Source organism: Callorhinchus milii, unplaced genomic scaffold, assembly GCF_018977255.1.
Source record: "Callorhinchus milii isolate IMCB2004 unplaced genomic scaffold, IMCB_Cmil_1.0 Scaffold14, whole genome shotgun sequence".
NCBI classification, from domain to species: domain Eukaryota; kingdom Metazoa; phylum Chordata; class Chondrichthyes; order Chimaeriformes; family Callorhinchidae; genus Callorhinchus; species Callorhinchus milii.
Genome location: NW_024704755.1, coordinates 13,963,130 through 13,985,677, shown reverse-complemented (window position 1 = coordinate 13,985,677; position 22,548 = coordinate 13,963,130). Strand labels below are relative to the sequence as shown.

Here is a 22,548-nt window from a genome sequence, read left to right as displayed (position 1 = left end):
GTTGGTATGAGGTGGCATGTGGTGGGTCATGTGTCAATATCCTACTTCCCAAATGTAAAAGGTTTGTTGTGTGCTCATATTTTAGCAGTCACACGGTAACAGTTTACTGCAGAGTATTGTATTTGAAGACCTCTGCTGCCTATTGTTCTGAGCCTACAGTGGATCCGGCCTGAGCTGAAACAGAACATTTTGACGGTAATTGTTTTTGGAGCTGGTATTTTGTGAAGTCTCTGCGTATAGATGGGCCATTGTTCCAGTTCAGTGACTGTGCGCAGGGGATGATGGCTTGCTGTTGTCACACTGGGGTCGGTGTGAGGTGGCATGTGGTGGGTCAGTGTCAGGTGGCATTGTGCTGGAGGTCAGTGTTAAATGGCATTGTGCTGGCGGTCAGTGTCAGATGGTGTTCCACTGCTGATGGCTCAGTGTCATGCGTTGGGTCAGTATTGGAGCCAGCTGATTGAGAGTTGATGTGATGAACCCAGAGACGGCATTGTGTTTCGATCTGCGTGTTGGGTTATGGATGGGTACAGCAGTAACGTGCCGGCTTTCCTCACCAAGCTCTGGACTTTGGTGGAAGATCCGGAGACTAATGATCTGATCTGCTGGAGTGCGGTGAGTGCCTGACACGGGAAGATTAGGGAGAGGGGGATACGTGTGAGACAATGTTTGTCGCTGATATAGAGGTGCCGCCTGTCACAGCTAATCAGCCTGGAGTGAAACAGATTGCAACCCACCATCAATATCTAGACAAGGGAGAGAGGGTTACACTTGATATCCACACTAAACTTGCTTTTAATATATAAAGTGACATTTGTTTCGCAAAAACCTCTTTAAAACTATTAACAATCAAGTCAAACCAGGCACAAACCAATTCCCATTTTATGGAGGTGGGTATATACAATATTTCCTTAAAAATACAAAGCCATCAAAATCAAAAGTAGCCCAATTCGGCTGTTTGAAAATATCTATAGTACTTTCTATAATACTTTTACTGATACAGTATTTCTTTATTTGTTTGTTCACTAAATAAAATGAGAAGCGTTGAGAAATATTTATATGGCTTTTAATTGTGCCTTCAGAATACTTTTGGCTGATAGTTTCATATACCAATGTTTAGTTAGATTTTTCTGGAGTTAGTTACTAACTTATTGATCTAGAAGCTCACATATTGTGGGCTGTAACAAATGAAGTAAAAGACTATCATTTTTGTCATGGTAAGCTTAAGGGGACAAAAAAAGGAAGTCTGGATAAAAACCATGAAATATCACATATTTTGGTATGTTTGTGGTTAGCAGTACCTTTAGTTTACAATATTTGTATTACTTGTTATTTGAATTACTTTAATTTTTTTGTTTCACCCACACAATACAGTCAATTCACTTTACAGTATATTCTGTGAAGCGCTTTGAGACTTATCAAAGATGTGATAAGGCACTATATCAAATGCAAGGATTATTATTGTTATTACTTTTTATTTGAGTGTGTGGAGGCATCACATACACGAGGGAAAAGGGAATGGGGGCCATGAACTAGTTGGGCTAAATGGTCTATTTCAATCCTGTATTGTCTTTGTAGTCTATGTAATTCTATGTGATCCAGGTTCAACTGCTAAACAGTAAACATTCATGAAATATTTTGGTCATTTCAAACTATAGGGTAGAATAAGGTGCTTTTCGGTACTGAAATGGTTAAAAACCCACGCCACTGGGACGAAAGGAATTTCTATTATGTGATGCATGTGTTGTTGGCCTAAAGGCCATTGAAAATAGTCAAATTGAAACGTTTAACCTGACTACATTTTGACTTGGATTAGGTGCAGGAAGAATAAATCATTTAAAACTTGCAACCGTTAAACTACAGCACAATACTGCAATCACAAGCTGATTGGCAATTGATTCTTCTAGCAGGATATTTTTTGGGACTCATCCGACTCATTATCCAGAGAACACAGAATTGGAGATTGAATGAAATCTCTGAGATGGAGAGAAAATTGCACAAGGAGGCTAATGTATAAGATTGCAACAATGATATTTTTGGAGATAATCTTGTGGTGGAGGGGGTTAAATGCAGTATTCATAACAGGAGTTGCACCATGCTGGGGGGAGGAATGGGGGGGTGGGGTATCTATCTCTGGAATTTCCATGTCTAGGTGGGATGCGTGCAATTCTCAGCTTGGTTTGGATACTCTTAAGCATAGTCATGGGTCTCCGCAAGTGTCAAACACCTGGCTGCCCCCCAAAAAACACCACCCTGGGGCGAATTCAGACAAGAGTTTAAACCAGCATCTGGTTACTGGCAGGCATTGATCTTTGTAACTCCTGTCCGGGACACTGTGATTTCTTCCCCCAATGCATACTCACACTTCACTGCTTCCACAACATGACCATCAGTGGCATAGGCTTAATTACACTCTATATCTGCTAAAATAGTTGGAGTGAGCCTATCTCTTACTTAACCAACTAGTCTTTCCACTTCTACATAAGTAACTGGAGACCTGAGCATAGGAATTTGCATTGCATTTTCGGGAGAATTACCTCCACGCCCCCAAATCAAGTCCCCAACCAGTATAGAGGAAGTAACCCCTCTGCTCTCAATAATTTCGCCCACTCCAGCCGAGGGGGACTTTATGAGACCCTAAAACTTCCCAAATGCTGTCCCCCCAGCCCCCGTCTACCCTTAAAAAAATAATAATTTGCTCACTCAATCCACGACTGTTTCTTGGGACACTGCTGTGCGCAATTGGTTGCCGCGTTTTGCCCACAACATATACAGTCAATTCACTTTACAGTATATTACGTGAAGCACTTTGAGACATCTCAATGTCTTGATAAAGCGCTATATCAAATGCAAGGATTATTATTATATATTAGCCACAGCTAAGATCAGCTAACTTGGCAGAGATCAGAAATCGATCTACCATATGAAAGTTCTGAAAATACTGCAGCTTTTAACTATGAGACATCGATCTATTTGTCTGTGTGAGTAATGAGGTGGAGTTGAAGGAGCTTTACCATGCTTCTAGCCTATACAGTATCTATGACGTGTCAATGCTGGTGCTGAGACTGGGATTAAAACTGCATTGACATCCTCAAGTTAGATACAAAATTCACCAAATGACACATTCTATTGGCCTGGTACTGGAGATTAATGAACCGTAAACTCTCTTAAGATTTGTAAAGTTGAGGAGTGAACTTATAGAATCAGAGAATATTACAGCACAGGAGGCCATTCGGCCCAAATATTATTATTATATTATTATTATTGTGCCTGCGCCAGCACTTTGGAAGAGCTACCCAATCAGTCCCACTTCCCGCTCTTTCCCCACATCCTTGAAAAAAATTCCTTTTCAGGTACCTATCCAATTCCCTTTGAAGGATGTTAGTGAATCAGTTTCCACTGTCCTTTCAGGCAGTGCATTCCAGACCGTAACAACTGTTTTGAAATAAAACTAAAACAATTAATAACAGGCTTCTGAACTCTTTTAGAGCTAATGGCTGTCTTATTAAAGTTGACTTTTCACAGGTTTTGAATCTGCATCTTTAATATAATTGACAAAATTATTTTTTTCCTCTATTTTACTTTCATTTTTTATTTTGCTCTATTTTTTTTTACCTCAGGTGAATGTTAAATTCCTGAACCACTATTTCAAAGAGTACCAGGAGTTCCCCCAGTGTCCTGGCTAATCATTCTCCCTCAATTATTCCTGATTCTGTGAAGCACTTTGAGCCAAAATTACAGCTTAAAGTCCCCAAATTCTACCTAGTCTTGTCTCACAATATTGCAATAATTTAAGATTGCACAGAATTGTGGAAAGCTCTTAAATTCTGTCTTAATTTCTGATTCTGTGAGGGCACTTTGAGATGTCCTCCCGGTGTGAAAGGCACTATATGAATATATTTGTTGTTTTATCGTTGTGATTTGGAGGTTGTTTTTCCATAGTTGATTAAACTACTGATTCCAATTTAAGCTAAATTTAAGAATTTTCCACCAAACTGGACATTTAAATTGTTAAGGAATTTCAGCCATTAAATTTGGTCATTGGTGTTTATAGAATGTGATTAGTGCAGATTAGCTACCATGCTTTTTGCCCACCTAACAACAATCACAATACATCAAAGAAACTATTTGGCTAAAGTGAGTTGATGCATTTAGATGTGGTGAGATTTGCACTAATTTATTTTATGAATGCAGCCTGATTTATTATACCCTTACGTTGGGAAGCTGCATGGCCATCTGATTTCAGTCCCAAAAGAAAATGGTTGAGCCTTTGCTACTAGACAGGACTTGCACAGCACGCCTTTGGGAATAGTTTATTATTACTTGCAAGGTTGAGCCCAGTACCAAAAGGTTTGTGTCCTTTCCAATCTATCAAGATAAGATGTTTGTGGGTTCCTCCTTCACTTTAGGTTAAAGATTTCACAATAAGACTATAAACAGCAGCCCCTACTGGAACTTACATTCCGTGCTGCTAACATATTAACATATTGCATGAGTTGAGCATAGTTCCATTGGTTTTGTATTAATTTATTTCTTCCACAAAATATACAGTCAATTCACTCTACAGTATATTCTATGAAGTGCGTTGAGATAACATGATAAGGAGCTATATCAAATGCAAGGATTATTATTAAAATTATTATTTTGGCCGAGTGCCTGGGGAAATTTACATTTTGCATGGTAAGTTTTTAATTTGAACTTATTCCAGTTAGGTTTCCATGTAGCATTTTATGACCAACCTCAGCTTGCACTGAAGCCTGCCATCCCTTAACATTTCATTCTGAATTTAACCTTTGCAGTTCCATGTCATCACGATCCAGTGGGTGTAGTCATCAACTTCTTCCCATCCCTGGAAGAAGGATGGGTATTAAAAATCATTAGTAACTCGCCAGAAGAATTGTGACAAGTCTACCACAAAATCACTAATTAACATAAAGAATGCAAGGACAGGAACAGGCCATTCAGTTTCACTTGCCATTGAGAACCAGGCAGACGCTGTTGGAAAAAAAAGTACTACAGATGCTGAAATCCGGTGTAAACATAGAAGTTGCTGGGAACACACAGCAGATCAGGCAGCATTCATGGAGAGAGGAAAATTAGTTAACATTTCAGGTCTATTGACCTTTCGTCAGTGTTCCCAGTGATTTCTGTGTTTATACCAGATGCTGTTGAAATGTGGATTCCATTCTTGTGATTCCCCATGTGCTGAATACTTGAGCTAAGAATTAATGAATGTTCCCTCCTGATCAATGAGTGAACCCCTAGTCAGTTTCTGAAATATCTTCCCAGTGGCTCGTTATATAAGCTACAGTCAAACACAAGAGAACCTTGTAAAGGGCAGTAAATAGTACTGTATTGCTACCCGGTTAGAATTGCTGCATCACAGGAGAGAAAGGACAGTAATTAGTTTGTACATGAATTATATGCTTGGATTAGATGACTGCGTTTTGTGCCTGCTCTGTAATTTAGATGTTCAGTGAAGTGACAAGTTGTCTCTTTTATTTTATTTCCAGAGCGGGACCAGTTTCCATGTCTTTGACCAGGGCAGATTTGCTAAGGAGGTGCTGCCCAAATACTTCAAGCACAACAATATGGCAAGCTTTGTGCGGCAGTTAAACATGTGTAAGTCATACCGCTCCCTTCTCGGACTTGTTTAACGGCTGCTCTGTTGACTCGATAAAGTCTTTCTGGTGAGGATTAATGCAGTTGGAAGGGGACAACAAGAAAACACAGTTAGTAAATTGAAACTGAAAATTCAATGTGTGCAAAACTGAAAGGACAGCATAAAGTTAACAAAGTCACTTGCTGGGCAACCCAGTTACACTGGGTGCTGAAACACCATTGGGAAATCACAGTCACACACACACATACACACGCAGTGGCCTTCCAATTTGACCCCGAGTAATCACGATAAGGAAATCACTTGAAACATGTTCATATATTAACTTAAGTTGGCATTGTACCTTAATGCATTAGAGATGTTTCAATTTAGATGTAGAATTATCACAAGCAGCAAACAATGTGCTCAGGAAGCTTTTGATTGTTTACCAGAATTTATCAGCATTTCGTGTATGATAAATGACATTCAGCGTAAGCAATCATCAGACATCGAGTTTTCATAAACATAGCTGCTATAACATCCCAATAACTCAAAGAGCTTCCCAGGTTATTTTCTGTCAAGTATAATGACTGTTTTATAGTAATAATTCTTGCACTTGATATAGCGCCTTATCATGTCGTACTCCACTGAGACCTCTCAAAGTGCTTCATAGAATATGCTGAATATTTTGTGGGCAAATCAATGGAATATTTTTGTTATCAATGGAATGAAGTCAATGATTGTTGATAGCAGCTCCTTTGTAATGGATGTTAATATGACTGAGAGAGATTTGACAATAGTTGCAGCTTTTTTTGAATCATGTTGGAACTGATCGCCAGACTAGTTTAACCAGGTATATTTTAAATGTTGAATTAAAAAGGTGGAAAGAAACCAAGCAAAGTGGCAGAAAATGTTAAATGACTCAAGCTGTTGAGAGGCCCGTATGACTCAAGTTCCGGGAAGGACATTTTATATTGTGATACTTGATTGATCAGAAGCTTAAAATTAAACTACTGAACCATATAAATTTACAGCACAGAAAATAACCATTTGGCCCATCGTGTCTGTTATAATAATCCTTGCATTTGATATAGCGCTTTTCACGTCGGGAGGACGTCCCAAAGCGCTTCACAGAACACTGTAAAGTCAATTGACTGTATATCTGTGGGCGAACGCGGCAGCCAATTGCGCACAGCAATGTCTCACAAACAGTCGTAGATTGAAAATGACCAATTCATTATTGTTTGGGGTTTTGGAGGGATTATTATTAGGCTCTGTGTGGAGTAAGGAAACTTGTCCAAGGTTTCGCCCTCTGCCTGGAATTGAACTCAGGTCTCTCGCTTGCAAAGCGAGTGCTCTAACCACTGAGCTACAGGACTCCATGTCCTGTTCTGACTTTTTGAAAGTGCAATCTATTCAGTCCCATTTATCTGCTTTGCACTTTTTCCCCTGCAAGTTACTCCTTTTCAGATATCTATAATAATAATCCTTGCATTTGATATAGCACCTTACCACGTCTATCTAGTTCCCCTTGAAAACCAATACGGCTTCCGGCTGAACCACCACACAAAGCATTCCACATTCTAATAACTACAGTACTGGCTAAAAGTTATTTTTCCTTTTTTTAAAAAATTCTGTGATCTTTTGTTCAATCATCCTGTTAATCTGGTGTCAGAAACTGACAATGTGAACAACAACTTGTGTTTGTAAAGCACCCTTCACGCAATATAGCTTCCAGTAGCCATCCCATGTCAATAATAACAACCAGTTGTAATACAAAGAGCCTTGCTGATACAAATCAGTACACTCGGGTCCAAGGTCTCAGAGATCCTTTGGACAATCAGAAAAGTTTACTTTTGAGAAAATCATTTGGCAGGAGTCAAGTTTGATTGATGAGTTTTCCCCCCGAATATTGAGAGAATTGAAGCTAGTGTACATTTTATATGATATTGACAAGCATTTCCTGTTCTATTTGAGTGGATTGGGACCCACGTTGAGAAGGTTGGCATTGTTGTGCTTCTCTTCAATCCAATAATTCAGCAATTGTACTTCAGCCCTCACGCTTACCACAATAATTACAGACAACTGTCCAGACAGAATACACGTGTACATTTGTTGCAGAGACAGCTGTCATTGGGACGTCCTCCCGATGTGAAAGGCGCTATACAAATGTAATCTTGTTGTTGTTGTTGTCATTACAGGCGGTACAATCCATTGTTACTCTGACATTTTTGTGTTGTAAAGTTTATTTATTTCTCTGAAACTGGGCAATAAAATTATTCCCTTGAATTCAGAAGGTTGAGGGGTGATCTGATTGAGGTGTTTAAAATGATAAAGGGATTTGATAGGGTAGATACAGAGAAACTACTTCCTCTGGTGGAGGAATTCAGAACAAGGGGGTATAATCTTGCGATTAGAGCTAGGCCACTTAGAAGTGAAATCAGGAAGCATTTTTTCACACAAAGGGTAGTGGAAATCTGGAACTCTCTTTCCCAACAGGCTGTGGATCCATTCAAATTTTCAAGACTGAGGCGGATAGGTTTTTGTTAGGTCAGGGTATCGAGGGATATGGGGCAACGCCGGGTAATTAGAGTTGAGGTACAGATCAGCCGTGATCTAATAAAATGGCGGAACAGGCTCAAGAACTCCTGTTATTGAGTTCCTATTAAGAATTGGGGATAAATAACTATTTGTCTCCTATGTCATCTCACAAATAAAATACAACCATTTGTGTGCTGAATACATTTTCCTGTTGAAGGAAGCTTTGACTGGATTCAGACTTGGCAAAAATCACTAAATTCCAAAGTCAGAATAACCTGCTTTCCAGCTTTGACAAACGGACACAAAACAACTGGCTCACACACCCATTACCCCCGTTTTTCTTTGTCGAACTCTATTAGTCCTGTCTTTTAGCAGATTGACTTCAAGATCCCCATTCGTTTTCAAATCCCTCCGCAATCTAAATCCACCTATCAATCTAATCTTCTCCAGCTATACCAAGACCTTACTCTCCTAATGTTTAACTCTAGTTTATTGCTCAGCTCTCGTATCCCTCAGTGCCAGTGTTGAGGTCAAGCTTTCAGACACCACAATCCTGGCCTCTAGAACTCACTTTTGAAACTACTCTGCTTTGCTGCTTTGCACCCTACAGTCAAAACTCATCTAAAGACCCATCTCATCGAATGTGCCTTTGGTCACCTTTACATTTTTATTCAGTTCCAGATGAAAATAACATAGAATTGAGGACTAATTCCAGCTCTCCTTCACTTTCTCTTGTACATCAGCTTTTCTCTGCTACAGAAGTATCTATAACTGACACAAACCTTTTGCAATCAACCCGTCTTCCTGCGAGGTGTAGCATATATTATTCAAGATAAAGTTACATTTGTGTAGCACCTTTTATGTCGGGAGGACATCCCAAGGTGCTGGACAGTCAGGGATTTGGAACCCGAGCCGGGGGTCAGGAGCAGGGAGGGTGGAGGGCAGGGAGGGTAGCAGAAGGCTCGGTTGAAGAGGAGAGTTTTGAGACATTGCCTTGAAGGACGTAAGGGAGGGAGCGAGGTAAAGGGAATGTGGAATGGAGTTCCATAGGGTGAGGCAGACAGGCTGAAGGCCCGACCGCTGATGGTGAAGCAGGCCGGGTGAGGGACATGGAGCAGGCCACAGCCTGCTGAGTGGAGGGAGTGGACAGGTTAATATGGGGTCAACAGGTTGCAGGGGTAAGAAGGGAATAAGGTCAAGGAAGGCCTTGAAGGTGAGGACGAGGAGTTTTGGCGGCCTGAGGGGTGAGGCAGTAGTGGAGCCGGGCGATGGTGGGAGAAGGCAGAGCAGGTCATGGCATGGGTGGGGGCTATATGTATAAATTATATATATGTATACCATTTATACATCTATACATGGTATAAAATCATCAAGAAAGAGGGAAAAATTGCATTTTATAGTGGCTATAACATGCCAACATCTCAAAGTGCTTCACAGGTCATTTACTGTCAAGTATAATGATTATTTTATAATAATCCTCACTTGACAGCACTTTAGCCCATCACCTCTACATTTTTCCTACTTTGGGGGTTACTTAGTAACTACCTCTCCAATTGTTAAATGATTTGAGAGATCCTCTTGTACAATAAATGCGACATAAAAGCAAGCTTTTATTGTTGTTCACTGTGTCTCTGTTTTTCTGCTGCATCTGATCATTTATGGCCTATTGAGCTGTTTCCACCTCCCTCACGAGCCAGGTGGTCATCAATACTTAAATAGCTTTATCCCTTTATAGGATTACTTTTTTCATTAATTTCAGACAAGTTCAGAGTTCTGAGGTTCTACTTGCTAATCTCCAATTAAATAATTGTTAAAGGGTTTTTGACTAGAATTGACACGGTCAAAAAGCCCAGTCTCCTTCCCTTGTTATTTCTGAGATAGTCTGTATCAAATCAACTGGAAACCCAGATGGTGCTCACACCATCTCACACCATCTGGTGCTATGAGGCAGGTTCATGCTTATGATTATTCTCCATACACAGTGTTTGATGAATCAGTGGAAGGCATTCTGCAGCGTTTCAGTGCTCACAGGGAGGAAGATCAGAACTAGTGGGCAAAATAGCTCTGGTCACTCATGTAATAATAATAATCCTATTTTTTGACATAGCACCTTATCACATTGTTGAGACATTTCAAAGCACTTCACAGGATACATTGTAAAGTGGATTGACTATGTATTTTGTGGGCAAAACATGACAGCCAATTGCGCACAGCAGTGTCCCACAAACATGGATCAAGTGGTCAAATTATTATTTTTTGACCCCCGGAAAGTGATCTGACAATTAATTGACAAACAATTGGGTTCCTACTTACTGCTAGGTAAACAGAACCGTGTGGAGTAAGGGAATTAGCCTAAGGTTCCACTCCTCATGGGATTCGAACCCAGGTCCTCTCGCTTGCAAGGCGAGTGTGCTAACCACTAGTGAATTTTTTAGTAACCGATTACAACCTGCAAAACCAGTGGGGGAAGGGAGAGAGGGCATGGAAAGGGGGAAGGATACCTGTCCTCTCAAATAGATAAAGCCGATATTCTTATAGCCATTGGACACTTTAAAATGTAATTTTTTTTTCCCTTTTTGACATTTGTCCAGATGGTTTCCGTAAAGTAGTGAACATAGAACAGAGTGGCTTGGTGAAGCCAGAACGAGATGACACTGAATTCCAGCACCTATACTTCCTGCGGGGCCAGGAGCATCTGCTGGAGCACATCAAGAGAAAGGTGCGATCTCACCCACACGTGCTTATCTATACAATAGGTAGACACTTGGGTTTCACAGAATATACTATAAAGTGAATTGACTGTATATTTTGTGGGCGAAATCACTCAAACCGGAATGGAAAGTTTAAGGAAGTCACAAAGGTAGGGTGGGGGAGAGACCACGGAAAGATTTTAAGGTTTAAAATTTTTTTTTGTTACTTCAAGATGGGACGAAGGAAATTGTCATCTGTTTTCTGAGTTGTTCTTGTCACAATCTTGCAGTAAACTCTCCACATTGATTACTCGTATGATCTTGCCCACCCTCTCCCTCCACCCTTCCTTATTCAGGTGTCGGTCGTGAAGAATGAAGAAACAAAGATGAGGCAGGAAGATGTCAGCAAGCTGTTGTACGACATGCAGCTGATGAGAGGTCACCAAGAGAGCATGGATTGCCGACTAAAGGACATGAAACAGTCAGTAATAATAATCCTTGCATTTGATACTTTTTGCATTCAGGACGTCCTCCTGACATTGAAAGGCGCTATACAAAAAATTAAATTGTTGATATAGCACCTTATCATGTCTTTGAGACGTCTCAAAGCGCTTCACAGAATATACTGTAAAGTGAATTGACTGTATATTTTGTGGGCGAAACACAGTAGCCAATTGCACACAGCAGTGTCCCACAAACAGTCTTGTGCCTCACAGCAGCCTTGCTTGTGGCCTTTCTGAGGGAGATTTCCAATTTGGGCAAAATGTCAGGCAAGTTTCCTTACTCCACACAACTCTGTTTACCTAGCAGTAAGTAGGAACCCGGTTGTTAGTTGATTGGCAGATCGCTTTTCCGGGGGACATTATCCCTTAAAAAAATAATAAAAATTTGGTTACTCAATTCACGACTGTATCCTTGAATCATCTGAATGCAGGTTTTATAAAAGCATCTGTTCAACTCTCTCTCTCTGTTTTCCTTCAGTCAGAATGAAGTGTTGTGGCGAGAAGTCATCTCTCTTCGACAGAAACATACCCAGCAACAGAAGGTGATCAACAAGGTGAGGTTTCCTACTGAGGGCAACGAGGAGAATCCACAGTGTTTGAGGAATGAGTCGTGAGGAAGGTCCACATAAGTTAGGTCTCTTCAGCCATGAAATGATGGAAATTAGGAACAGGAGTAGGCCATTAAGCCTCTCGAGCCTGTTCTGCCATTCTATTAGATCATGGCTGATCTGTACCTCAACTCCATTTACTGGCCTTTGCTCCAATATTGCTAGATTCTCTTACCTAATAAAAATCCATCGACCTCAGTCTTGAAAATGACTTNAAAAAACCCTACAGAAATAAATAAGGTGCTGAATGGGACAGAGAAAGTACACATACAATATTATCTGCAGATACACCAGGCAAGGCAGTAGGACAAGAAAGCACAAGTTTATGCTTACCTCGCTTGTAATTTTATGATCTATTTTTCTCCCAGCTCCTTATGCCAAACAACATCTAGGGCTGAGAAGGCTGTTCCCTGCTTGGGTGAATGAGTGAATGTTGACCCAAGACCAAAGTTCCCTGCATGGAGAATGCCTTAGCTCAGGGAGGAGAGGGAGGGAAGTATTTTGCTTAATCATCTTTAAGGATAGGTTTGAATTTAGCCAGAGGTGACCAAGGCTAAAGTGTGTACTCAGGGAACACGACAGAGACAACATATAGACAGCATTTAAAAGATGCCATTGTAGCTGATAACATTGCCAACAGTTGGTGTTCAATGTATTCTGAATGATCAATGTTGAACGATAGGAGTGATTTGGTGGGAGTCCCAGATGACCAGCCCTACAATGGGGGCCGTTGTGATCTGCTGACTCACTGAGCTAACACCTGACTCTGATCTCTGTTAACAGCTGATTCAGTTCCTGCTCAGCCAGCTCCAATCGAACCACAACAGCATCGGGCTGAAGAGAAAGCTGTAAGTACTGAGAGCAGCAGAGTGTGACTGATCCCCATTCACCAGGCAAGCTTGACTCCGATCAATCAGGTGACCTGTTACCATGCGAACATTGAATGAATAGGTTCAGATCCGCTGAGTAAGACCTGATGACCTGGTTCATTCAGCCCTCTCTGCTGAGATGAGCAGTTATCAGACCATGCCATACAATGAACCTTGCCAACTCAGGCCCCATTGTTCTGGGGACCTGGACCTGAGGCGAAAAGCAATATTTGTTTCCCATTAAACTCAGTCAAGAGTGTGAGAGAGACGAGGATGATGATCATTAAAATACAGTAGCTGAGAATTACAGCCTGAATATTTTGTTTGATAAGGATAGAAAATGTTACTGTTTGAGAAATCCCAGCTGTTAAAAGGCTTGAAACATATTTCATTCCACCCCCCCTGCCCTTGGGCCAGTCCATTATTAATTATTAATACATAACAAATGGAATATTAATGCAATGCATGCTGAAATACCGCACACTAAAACTCCTTCTTATAAGTCTTTGCATGTCCCCATCTCTTGAGTATGTGCAGCACGTTGGCAGTTGCCGTAAATCAGAAACCAGTTGAAACACTTAAAGGGAGCTAAAACGGAATAAATTTATCTTTAACCCTTTTTCTTATACACGCTGATAGGCAACTGTATATGTTATAAAGGAAATCAGCAAGGGATCTCAGAGATGTAAATTAATAATAATAATCTTTGCATTTGATATAGCGCCTTATCACTTTGTTGAGACGCCTCAATGTGCTTCACAGGATATACTGTATATTTTGTGTATATTTTGTGGGCAAAATGGGTTCAGATGCTTGCTACAGAGACTACAAGCTTTGAACCTGAGGTTTATGACAATGTCTGCAAGCCTCAATTACATTGTAATCTGTAATTATATTATAGTTAATGAACCAGCTAAATCTGTGCATCACATTCCAGCCTTTAACTCTTTCTCAAGTATCCTTTATTCTATCATCTAACCACCTGAACCTTTTGATAATATTACAGGTAAATAAACCACAACGATTGCCCAAACTATCAGAAAAAATTGTGACTTTACTGCTCTTTATTTTTGTGTTTAGCTCACGGCTAAGTTGTACTAGACCAAACCTGATGAACAATCCTCTATTCATTTCAAATAGTTTTGAACCTTTCTTCCAAACACTGCCGTGCACAGGTTACAATGCCTGTCCATACAGGATTCCTCAAGAGTTGGGCACAATTCTGCAATGCAATAATACTCACATAAGTCTGATGTGTATAAATCCACAACAACAACTTATATAACCCCCTTCACGGTGGCGTCTCAGAGCGCTTAAATCGTATAATTGTCTAAGTCGTACATCTGCCCAAGTCCTGTTCAATAATTTATATTCTATGTAAGCTTAACATTACTCATACTTTGCACAAGTCACAGTAAATATATGGTTCCTATACTGATATGACTTATGTGAGGTTTACTGTATTCTGAAAGCTTTAGTTCAGTGTTAGCACAGAGCTAACACCACCAGTTCAGGACAGATTTTATGGGGGTTTGATTACCAGTCTCGAATCTGCTGCTCCATTTTACTTTCCAGACCTCTCATGTTGGATGATGGCAGTTCTGTTCCTTCTGAACCAAAGTATAGCAGGCATCTATCAATAGAACCCCTACAGGATACCTACTTCATCCAGTCGGTGAGTGAAAAGCCTGTTGGCATTTATATAAATTATGCTATTCAAAGGCTTTGGTGTTCAAAATAATTTTCCTGTTAGCACCAATAAACCCAGACTAGAGATGAGGTAGCTGTCACAAATCTCCTTTTAATAATAATAATCCTTGCATTTGATATAGCGCTTTATCAAATCTTCGAGACGACTCAGAAGGGAGTTCTTTTGGTTAATTATTTGTTTAATTGTTTGTTTTATCTGTAACAGCCATCAACAGAAGCCGCCTCCTGTTCCAATAACTTTTCCAAAAATCCTGTCCCTGGTGGGCCAATCATATCAGATGTTACAGAGCTGCCGCCTCCAAATAGTGCCACTGTTCAGGCAGGAACAGAGGAACAGAGGTGGGTGAATGACAAGATGTGTCAGACAGAAGCCATTATAGCTCATTGAGAATGGATGGGTCAAATTAACTTCATTCGTATTATTGACAGTAATATCCATCCTTGCATTTGATGAAGCACTTCTAATGTCAAGACATCCCAAAACATTTCAGAGATAATTGCTGTCAAGTGAACTGAGTGTGTTATTTTCAGACCAGATAACTAACCATCAAGTGATGATATGATAATCAAAAACAGAGGCATGGCTCCTAATACATTGGTGTGGCTTGAAAACCCAGTCAAGCCAAGTTCCATGCAGTTTAAATGCACTTTGTACAACTGGGAAACGGAAATCAGGATTCTTTCCCACTCTCGCAGTCCATTTTAACACAAGTATATCTTGTTTAAAATTATGCATAAACTTGGCAAAACTAATTTACTGTAGCCAAGGGGAATATAGGCATCTTAAGTATTTCAGGAGGTTATCTTGAGAGTGAAATATTTAGAACGTTGAGCTTGCTTCGACTTAGTGACTACGAACCTCCTGAGGTTTGACTTTGCAATCACATCCTTCTGTTGCTGTCAACCAACTGGAAACAGCATCTCCTTTTGTAAGGCCAACCAGCAGTTTTTGCTGTTATAATAATCTTTACATTTGGTGTAAAGCTTTATCGCGTCCTTTGAGACACCTCAAAGCCCTTCACAGAATATATTGTAAATTCTATCGACTGTATTTTGGGGGCAAAACTTGGCAGCCAATTGCACACAGCAGTGTCCCACTAACACTCATGGATTGTGTGACCTGTTCGAGCGAAAGGAAAACAAATCGAATTATGCCTTTGTGAAGGAGACAGCACTGGAATTAGAGCCGAGTCTAAAGTGGACCCTAGGGAAGCCCGTGATTCTGTACAATATTGAATACGATGGTTATGGATTATGATGTTTCAGGGACATAGTCAAGCAACACAATTTGTTGTTATAACAGGGCAATTGTAGTGTGGCAAACATGTAGTAACAAAAAAAATCATATGATGTAGTTGCTATCCAGCTGGTATCTAGATGATAAATTGCTCCAAAATATCTTGGATCACCTCACTGTGTGTGGATGGCTTAAGAAATGAGATGGTTTTTCCACGTTTCAAGAGATCTTGAGCAAGCTTTGATTCTCTTGATGTACAGGGAGAAATGCCTGATGGTAATTAAGGAGGAACCAGCTAGCCCTGGGGTTGGAGTTCGAGTCCAAGCAGACGGAATGGTTCCAGGCAACTCATGCGGTGCATGTATGGAGCCACCTGTATTGCCAATATCAGTCGTAGAGTCTGTCCTGGAGGGCAGGTCCCCCTGCATTGCAGCGGACAACACAGATAGGAGGGGGAGGAGGATTGCTTTAGAAAGGTGAGCGTTCGCATAGAAATGGGGATCCTCTCAAAGTGGTACATTATTTACAATGATCACAGTCACAGAACGATAATGATATATTGGATGCAGGAATGTGTTGTCCCAATAATTTATGCTTTTGACCCCAGGAAAAGAAGAGCATGCAGTAATTTAAAGTAGTCATTTTAAGTCATTGTAAATTACTTTGGAAATTGGAAATTCTTCAGATTGTTGTTGCTTTTTATGGAAGCCACAAATTATACATTAAGATTAACCCCATTTCTACTATGACTCTGTTATTCTCAAAGCTTGTCCCAAACACAGTTTTCCTCTTTCAAAAACACACTTTAAAATTTTCAAGTTAATGCCTGCAAACTGCTACAACAACAAATTGCATTTATGTAGTGCCTTTCACTTTGAGAGGACATCCCAAGGCGCTACAAATAACCAAACAGAGAGCATTTGGCAATCTTCTTGCCTTTTAATTGCCTTTTAATCTGAAAAGCACCACAGAAGTACAGAAGCACCAATTGAGAAAAGATTTACAAATATTTTGCGGTATATATTTTAATATTGAGTACTCCCCTATCTCTCCAAAACAGGAGGGCTTGATTTTGATGGCCGTTTACAGCTTTTTGCAAGGCTTTATCAAAACTGGTCATACGAGTTTACAAAATAATTTGAACCATCTAATATCCCCCAATGTGTTACAGTTTTAACCTAATAGTGTTATGTTTTAAGACCTCTTCGATGCTCTGCCTGAGATCCGATAGCAGTCAACAGAAAGCAGCAGATAGCCCCTGCAGTGACATTTGAAGCAGATATCAGCTGGGTGGTTGGCTGGGCCTTGCTAGACCCAGCTCTCTGTTTGTAAAGAGCTCTTTTGGATTTACAGGACTGAACTGCCTAACCACATGGAGAACATTGAGATGAGCCTGGATGGTTTGCATTCCCTGCTCGGAGGCCAGCAATATAGCCTGGAGCACTCCACCATCATGGACGTAAGTACTGGGCCCAGCCGGCCACTCTGTATAGATTCAGAAACATGTGTAAGCAGGGAAGGTAAAGGAGAGCTTAAACACACTTTCTGGGAGGAAAGTCTACTTTATCCCGACTTCATTCTTACCTGGATCCTCAAGGAAATTTCATACACCTGTGTTGGCCTGTATGAATGAGGTTAATCTGGTTAAATTGCACAGGTGAAGTTTTTTGATTTAAAGGATCTCTGGAATTTGTTCTCTGTGAAACCATTTTTGTACACAGGGAAGGGAGATGCTGAGGAAACTATATCTAAATGACACTTTGCCATAATGTGATTCATATCTGAGCAACAAGACTTCAGTACAACTCCAATAAATGTCCTATTTCTGATATTATCTTTGGGCCACAGAGGACAATAGTCGTGGTCGATCACCTCAGTCGTTGGTTGGACTGTGCAACACCGTTAGTTGTGGGGGATGGGCTTTGACCCAACACTGGAGAAAAAGGTTCATCCCTACTCAGTCATTAGCAATAGACTACACATTGAATACTTCTGCCCAAAAGTCCTGCCAGATCAGACCTTTAATGATTTACATTCACTTTATGTATGGTCGTCATGTTTCTACATGACTTCATATAATCATCATCCTTGATTTTGATATTGCACCTCATCATGTCTTCGAGACATCTCAAAGCGCTTTACATAATGTACTGTAAAGTGAATTGACTGTATATTTTGTGGGCGAAACGTGGCAGCCAATTGCGCACAGCAATGTTCCACAAATAGTCGTGGATTGAAGTGACCATTATTTTTAAAAGGGATTATTACCCCTGGAATGGTTTTGTGAGTCATCAGAATGGTAGTGGCCCTCTGCTTGTCCTTAGTTTAGGATCAGTGTCTCTCTGAGGACCATAAGCTGTGACGGATCCTACGGGCTGCTCAGGCTTTCACATCACATACCCTGCTCTTCAGTATTGCTTCCTGCGAGACTAAATGTGTGAAATTAAAAAAAAATGACTCTGTCCTCTAAATTTGTGATGTTATCTCACAGATCTTTAACCCGAATCTTCCTCTCAATGAACTGAATCTAACTGACATGGAGGCAAACCTTGCATCGGTAAGGAAGTGAATATCTTACAGGTCAGGATTTATGACATAATTAAAGCTGTGGAACTTTTTTTTACACTAGTTCCTTATTGTGTAGTTTTGTATTCCAGTTTCTCATTCAGAATTTGTAGACAGTATGAAGTTTGTTAATGTTGTATGGTCATACTACAACTTGAATATTTCTATACAATATTTGAAAGTGACAAACTGGCCTCTGCAAACTACAGCTGAAACGAGGGGGAAGAGGGGAATTCTCAGCAATTAAGAAAATCTTTCCAAATCTCTTCTTGTTTCAGAAGAGAATGTGCTTGATTTATGGAGCTAGAATGAAATCTCAAGTCAATAGCGCCACGTGAAGATATATTAAATGCTAAAAGTTGAAGTTCAGCCGCAATTTTATATTAATTTTAGGCTTCTTGTTTTCTGATCTCACACAAGACAGTGGCAAGGCAACCTCATACCAGGCCTCAGTCAATACTGCTTGGAAACCCAGCACTGGGAAGTGCCATGGGTTGTCTCTCTCTTTGATCCCCCCACCCTTACCTCCATGTGATAGTAGCTGTGGGATAGCAGCAAGTCAGCCCAGCAATGTGGCAGAATCGCTAATACCTGTCATGTCTTCCCACACTGGCTCCAATGGGTTCTTATCAAGTCCAGGAATGGAAGCATAGTGTATTTAGTTGTTGTGGAATATACAGATGATGGAACAAACACATTGATCCGTATCAGGATTGTGGTCTCACTAAAAAAAACAGCAATGACCTGGTTACATTCTTTTGATGAGGTAATGATGACCACAATTCCTTTGTGTGTCTATCATAGCTGCAAAGATCAGTAACCATGCGGATGGATCCATTCAATTGGAAATATTTCTTTTATTCTGCTATGTCCTTTGTTTTCTCAGATTCAGAAACTGATAGTGGACCCAGAGATGAGATCGATCGAACCGTCCAACAAAGCCCTGAAAACAGGAGCTAGCTCAGGTAAATCAGCTTCGCATGGAAACTCTGCTTCACATTCTGTTTAAGTGAGGGTTCTAGGTGGTTGCTGAGTGGGTTCCTGTCTCCAACTGGGTCAAAGCTGCACTGAAAACCTTTAACCAGCACTTCCAATAAGTGACATTTTCAAGTACAGAAAGACTGAACAAAGGCAGTGATATAGAAAAGGCAATGTGCCATTGAAGGAGGGAGTAAATTCAAAACAAATCTGTGGAAATACGATTTCAATTAGTGAGTAGTAAATGTATGAAACAGGCTCCCTAGTGAGACGGTGGAAGCAGAAAGTATCGATTCTTTCAAAAGCAAATTAGATAAGATTTATTTTAGGTAATAACATCTTGGGATATAGTATATTGTTTGGGATATGACATGTGCATACCACTGCCAGGATGGTGGAAGGCGAACTGGATGGACCTTGGACTTCTTTCATCGAGCAATTCTTATGTTTGTGCGTGTGTGTATGTGAGCGAAAGAGATGGAAACAGTGAGGCTATGAGTGAAACAAAGGCTGAACAGAGGGAAAGATATAGGTGAGAAATATATAGACCCATAGCATTTAGGACAATGGCAATGCTATAAGATCTAATCCCTAGGAGGAGGCCCAAAGATGAAGCAAATTCCTCTTTCTTTGGAGCAAATGCTTCAGAGAAAAGCAGCCTCGTTACCTGTGCCAGACAGAAAATAATTGGCCAACAGGGAAGTTTTCATAAATATTATAATATTGTATCACATCACTGAGTCGTCTCAACCACTTCACAGGATTTATTGCAAAGTCAGGTGACTGTACTTTGTAGGCGAACATGACAGCCAATTTATGCACAGCAATGCTCCACAAACAGCCGTGAAGTGAATGACCAATTTAATCTGAAGGAGTTTTGGTCACGACACAGATGGAAACTCTTTTCTAATAGTGTGGAGTCCTGTAAATCAGTGGTTAGAGCACTCGCCTTGAAAGCGAGAGACCTGGGTTCAATTCCCAGCAGTGCGAAACCTTGGGCAAGTTTCCTACACATGCCTGATAATAATCTTTCAAGAGAAAAAAAAACAATAATAATTTAGTCACTCAACCCCCAACTGTTTGTGCTGTGCACTGCAGTCCCACTGGCTGTCGCGTTTCGCCCACAAATAGTCAATTCACTTTACAGTATATTCTGTGAATCGCTTTGAGACATCCAGAAGATGTAAAAAGCACTATATCAAATGCAAGGATTATTATTATTATAGTGCCCCAGGATCTTTGTCTGCCGTTGGGACTTTGGTTTAATGTCTCATTTGAAGGATGACACCTCCAATAATGTAGTGCTCCCCTAGTATACCGGAGTGACAGCCTAGACTGCGAGTTCAATTGATCTCTCAGCTAAAATTCAATCAAAGTCACTCTCAAATTTCAACCACACCTTTAAGTCTGGAGGTGGTAAGGGTCAGCTGTGACACTTCTTTGCTGCCAAACATTCTTTATTGGCTATTGTTGGCTTGTACGTATCCTCTTGCTTGAGGACTTGGACAAGTCTGGAGATGGGAAATTCTTTGCAGTCAGTTTTAAGGTGTCACACGGTCAAAATAATTTGAGGTCAGGTTTTATTGGAACAGTTCTCCCACTGGGTTTGTTCTCAGAGAAAGCTGTATTGTTACACCTCCAACTGGGAGGTTTGTTATGGGATTTGTTTTATAATGAGCCACTCCCATGTTCTCGTGCCACTGTGAATTAAGTACCACGATCCTCTGATCTAATTCAGGAAAGCCACTCCTTCAGGAAACTCCACAGCATCTCCTCCCAGAGCCCCATCTTTCTATCAGTCACGAACTCTCCAACCTGGACCATGACACAGCTCTGTATGAGCTCACAGAGGGCACAGGTGCCTATTTTCCAGATCCTGAAGTGGGACAGGAGGAATTCTAAGACTGGATCAAAGTACCAGGACCTGCAAGGCCTGATCATCATAACCCTGGCACCAGCTGATACATCTGCATGAAGTAGATGTCCTTCCAGAAGTGGCTTTTGGAGGATCCTGTGTATTTTCGAAATTCTGGAGTTCCACTGATCTGGGCAGGGGCTGGTGGTGGCTCGACAGTACTGCATGAAGGGACGCACTTTCTTTTTTATATACATAAATATGGCTTTCTTTATTACCCGGGTAATGTGCTGCTATTCCAAGAGACTGAAAATGAATTCTTGCACTTCTACAGGCTGGGAAATGTAGATACTGCTGGTATCTACTCCTCAGTTGGCCAGGGTTTCCCTCAAATTCTCCAGCCGTTCAGCTGGAGAAGCGGAGCCTCCAGGTGCTGTACTCCAGCACACTGATCTCGTCCACAATCTTTCTTTTGCCTTGTGTGTAATTTGAACTTGATAAGGGTCTGTTTCATGAATCCTTGTTTGTGTGTTTTCCATTTTAAATATGGACAAAGAGCGGAAATAATTTCTGTCTGTGTATATTTACGGCACATTACTAAAAGCAGTTTTTTTCTTTACCATTCTATCAAGACCTTGTGCTGGATTTGACAGGGTTGGGTTTGATGTATTGATATTGCACTTGGATTATTTTTGACCATGCTTGTGATAAAACTTTACACATTCAATAAAAGTTGTAGCGGCCTCTTTAATATTTTGGAATGATTCCTGCACTAAACACAATTAGGCAAATAGCAACTATGAGAAAAACAAGGTAACAAAACTGGATAATGTACAACGGCACAATAGGATATTCATAGCATTAACCGCAGAACTGGTGTGCCATAAAAACACGAACAACTGTGGCATAAGACTGTTCATCACGGGGTTAGTTTGGAAGTTTCCTGTCTTTCATTCTCTTCTGGAAATCGCCTGCTCTGTCTTGCCCTTCACCATCTCTCTAAATCCCATTTTAAAACCTGCCTCTTTGACCACACCTATAGTCATCTCTCCCACTCCTTTGCCATTGTGAAGCATTCAGAGATGTTACACTACACGAAGGGAACAATATAAAGACAAGTTGTTGTTCGAACACTAACTTTTACAGCCTTCCCACTTCAACAAGCAGCTTGTTAAATGAGCCCTTTATCCCAGTCATAGCTACCCCTGCTGACACCATTCACTGTTGAAGCTGTACCAACCCAGGCACTCCCTTCACTCAGGAACCTGCTTCATGCCATCCCTATTCCACCACCATCCACTATCTGCTCCCACTCACTGGAACTCCATCCCAGAGTCCTTCCAACTCGCTCCCACTCACCCCTTTCAAGGTCCATCTCTTTGACTACACCTTTGGT

The 22,548-nt window shown here is 40.7% G+C and overlaps 1 protein-coding gene across 1 annotated transcript; it reads left to right on the top strand.

The window, feature by feature from the left end:
• Positions 1-510: 510 nt before the first annotated feature.
• On the top strand, positions 511-21,893 carry hsf4 (heat shock transcription factor 4). Its single transcript, XM_007904696.2, has 13 exons — positions 511-612; positions 5,511-5,619; positions 10,729-10,856; positions 11,184-11,308; positions 11,809-11,884; positions 12,722-12,786; positions 14,383-14,482; positions 14,723-14,856; positions 16,015-16,230; positions 17,108-17,213; positions 18,246-18,311; positions 19,206-19,284; positions 21,036-21,893. The coding sequence occupies exons 1-13, from the start codon at positions 517-519 to the stop codon at positions 21,197-21,199; spliced, it is 1,464 nt and encodes a 487-aa protein (XP_007902887.1). The 5' UTR covers positions 511-516; the 3' UTR covers positions 21,200-21,893.
• Positions 21,894-22,548: the final 655 nt, after the last annotated feature.

Coding starts and splice junctions, on each gene's coding strand:
- hsf4 (XM_007904696.2), top strand. CDS start 517: ATGGATGGGTACAGCAGTAACGTGCCGGCTTTCCTCACCAAGCTCTGG. Junction 613..5,510: donor ATCTGATCTGCTGGAGTGCG/GTGAGTGCCTGA, acceptor TTTTATTTCCAG/AGCGGGACCAGTTTCCATGT. Junction 19,285..21,035: donor GAAAACAGGAGCTAGCTCAG/GTAAATCAGCTT, acceptor GATCTAATTCAG/GAAAGCCACTCCTTCAGGAA.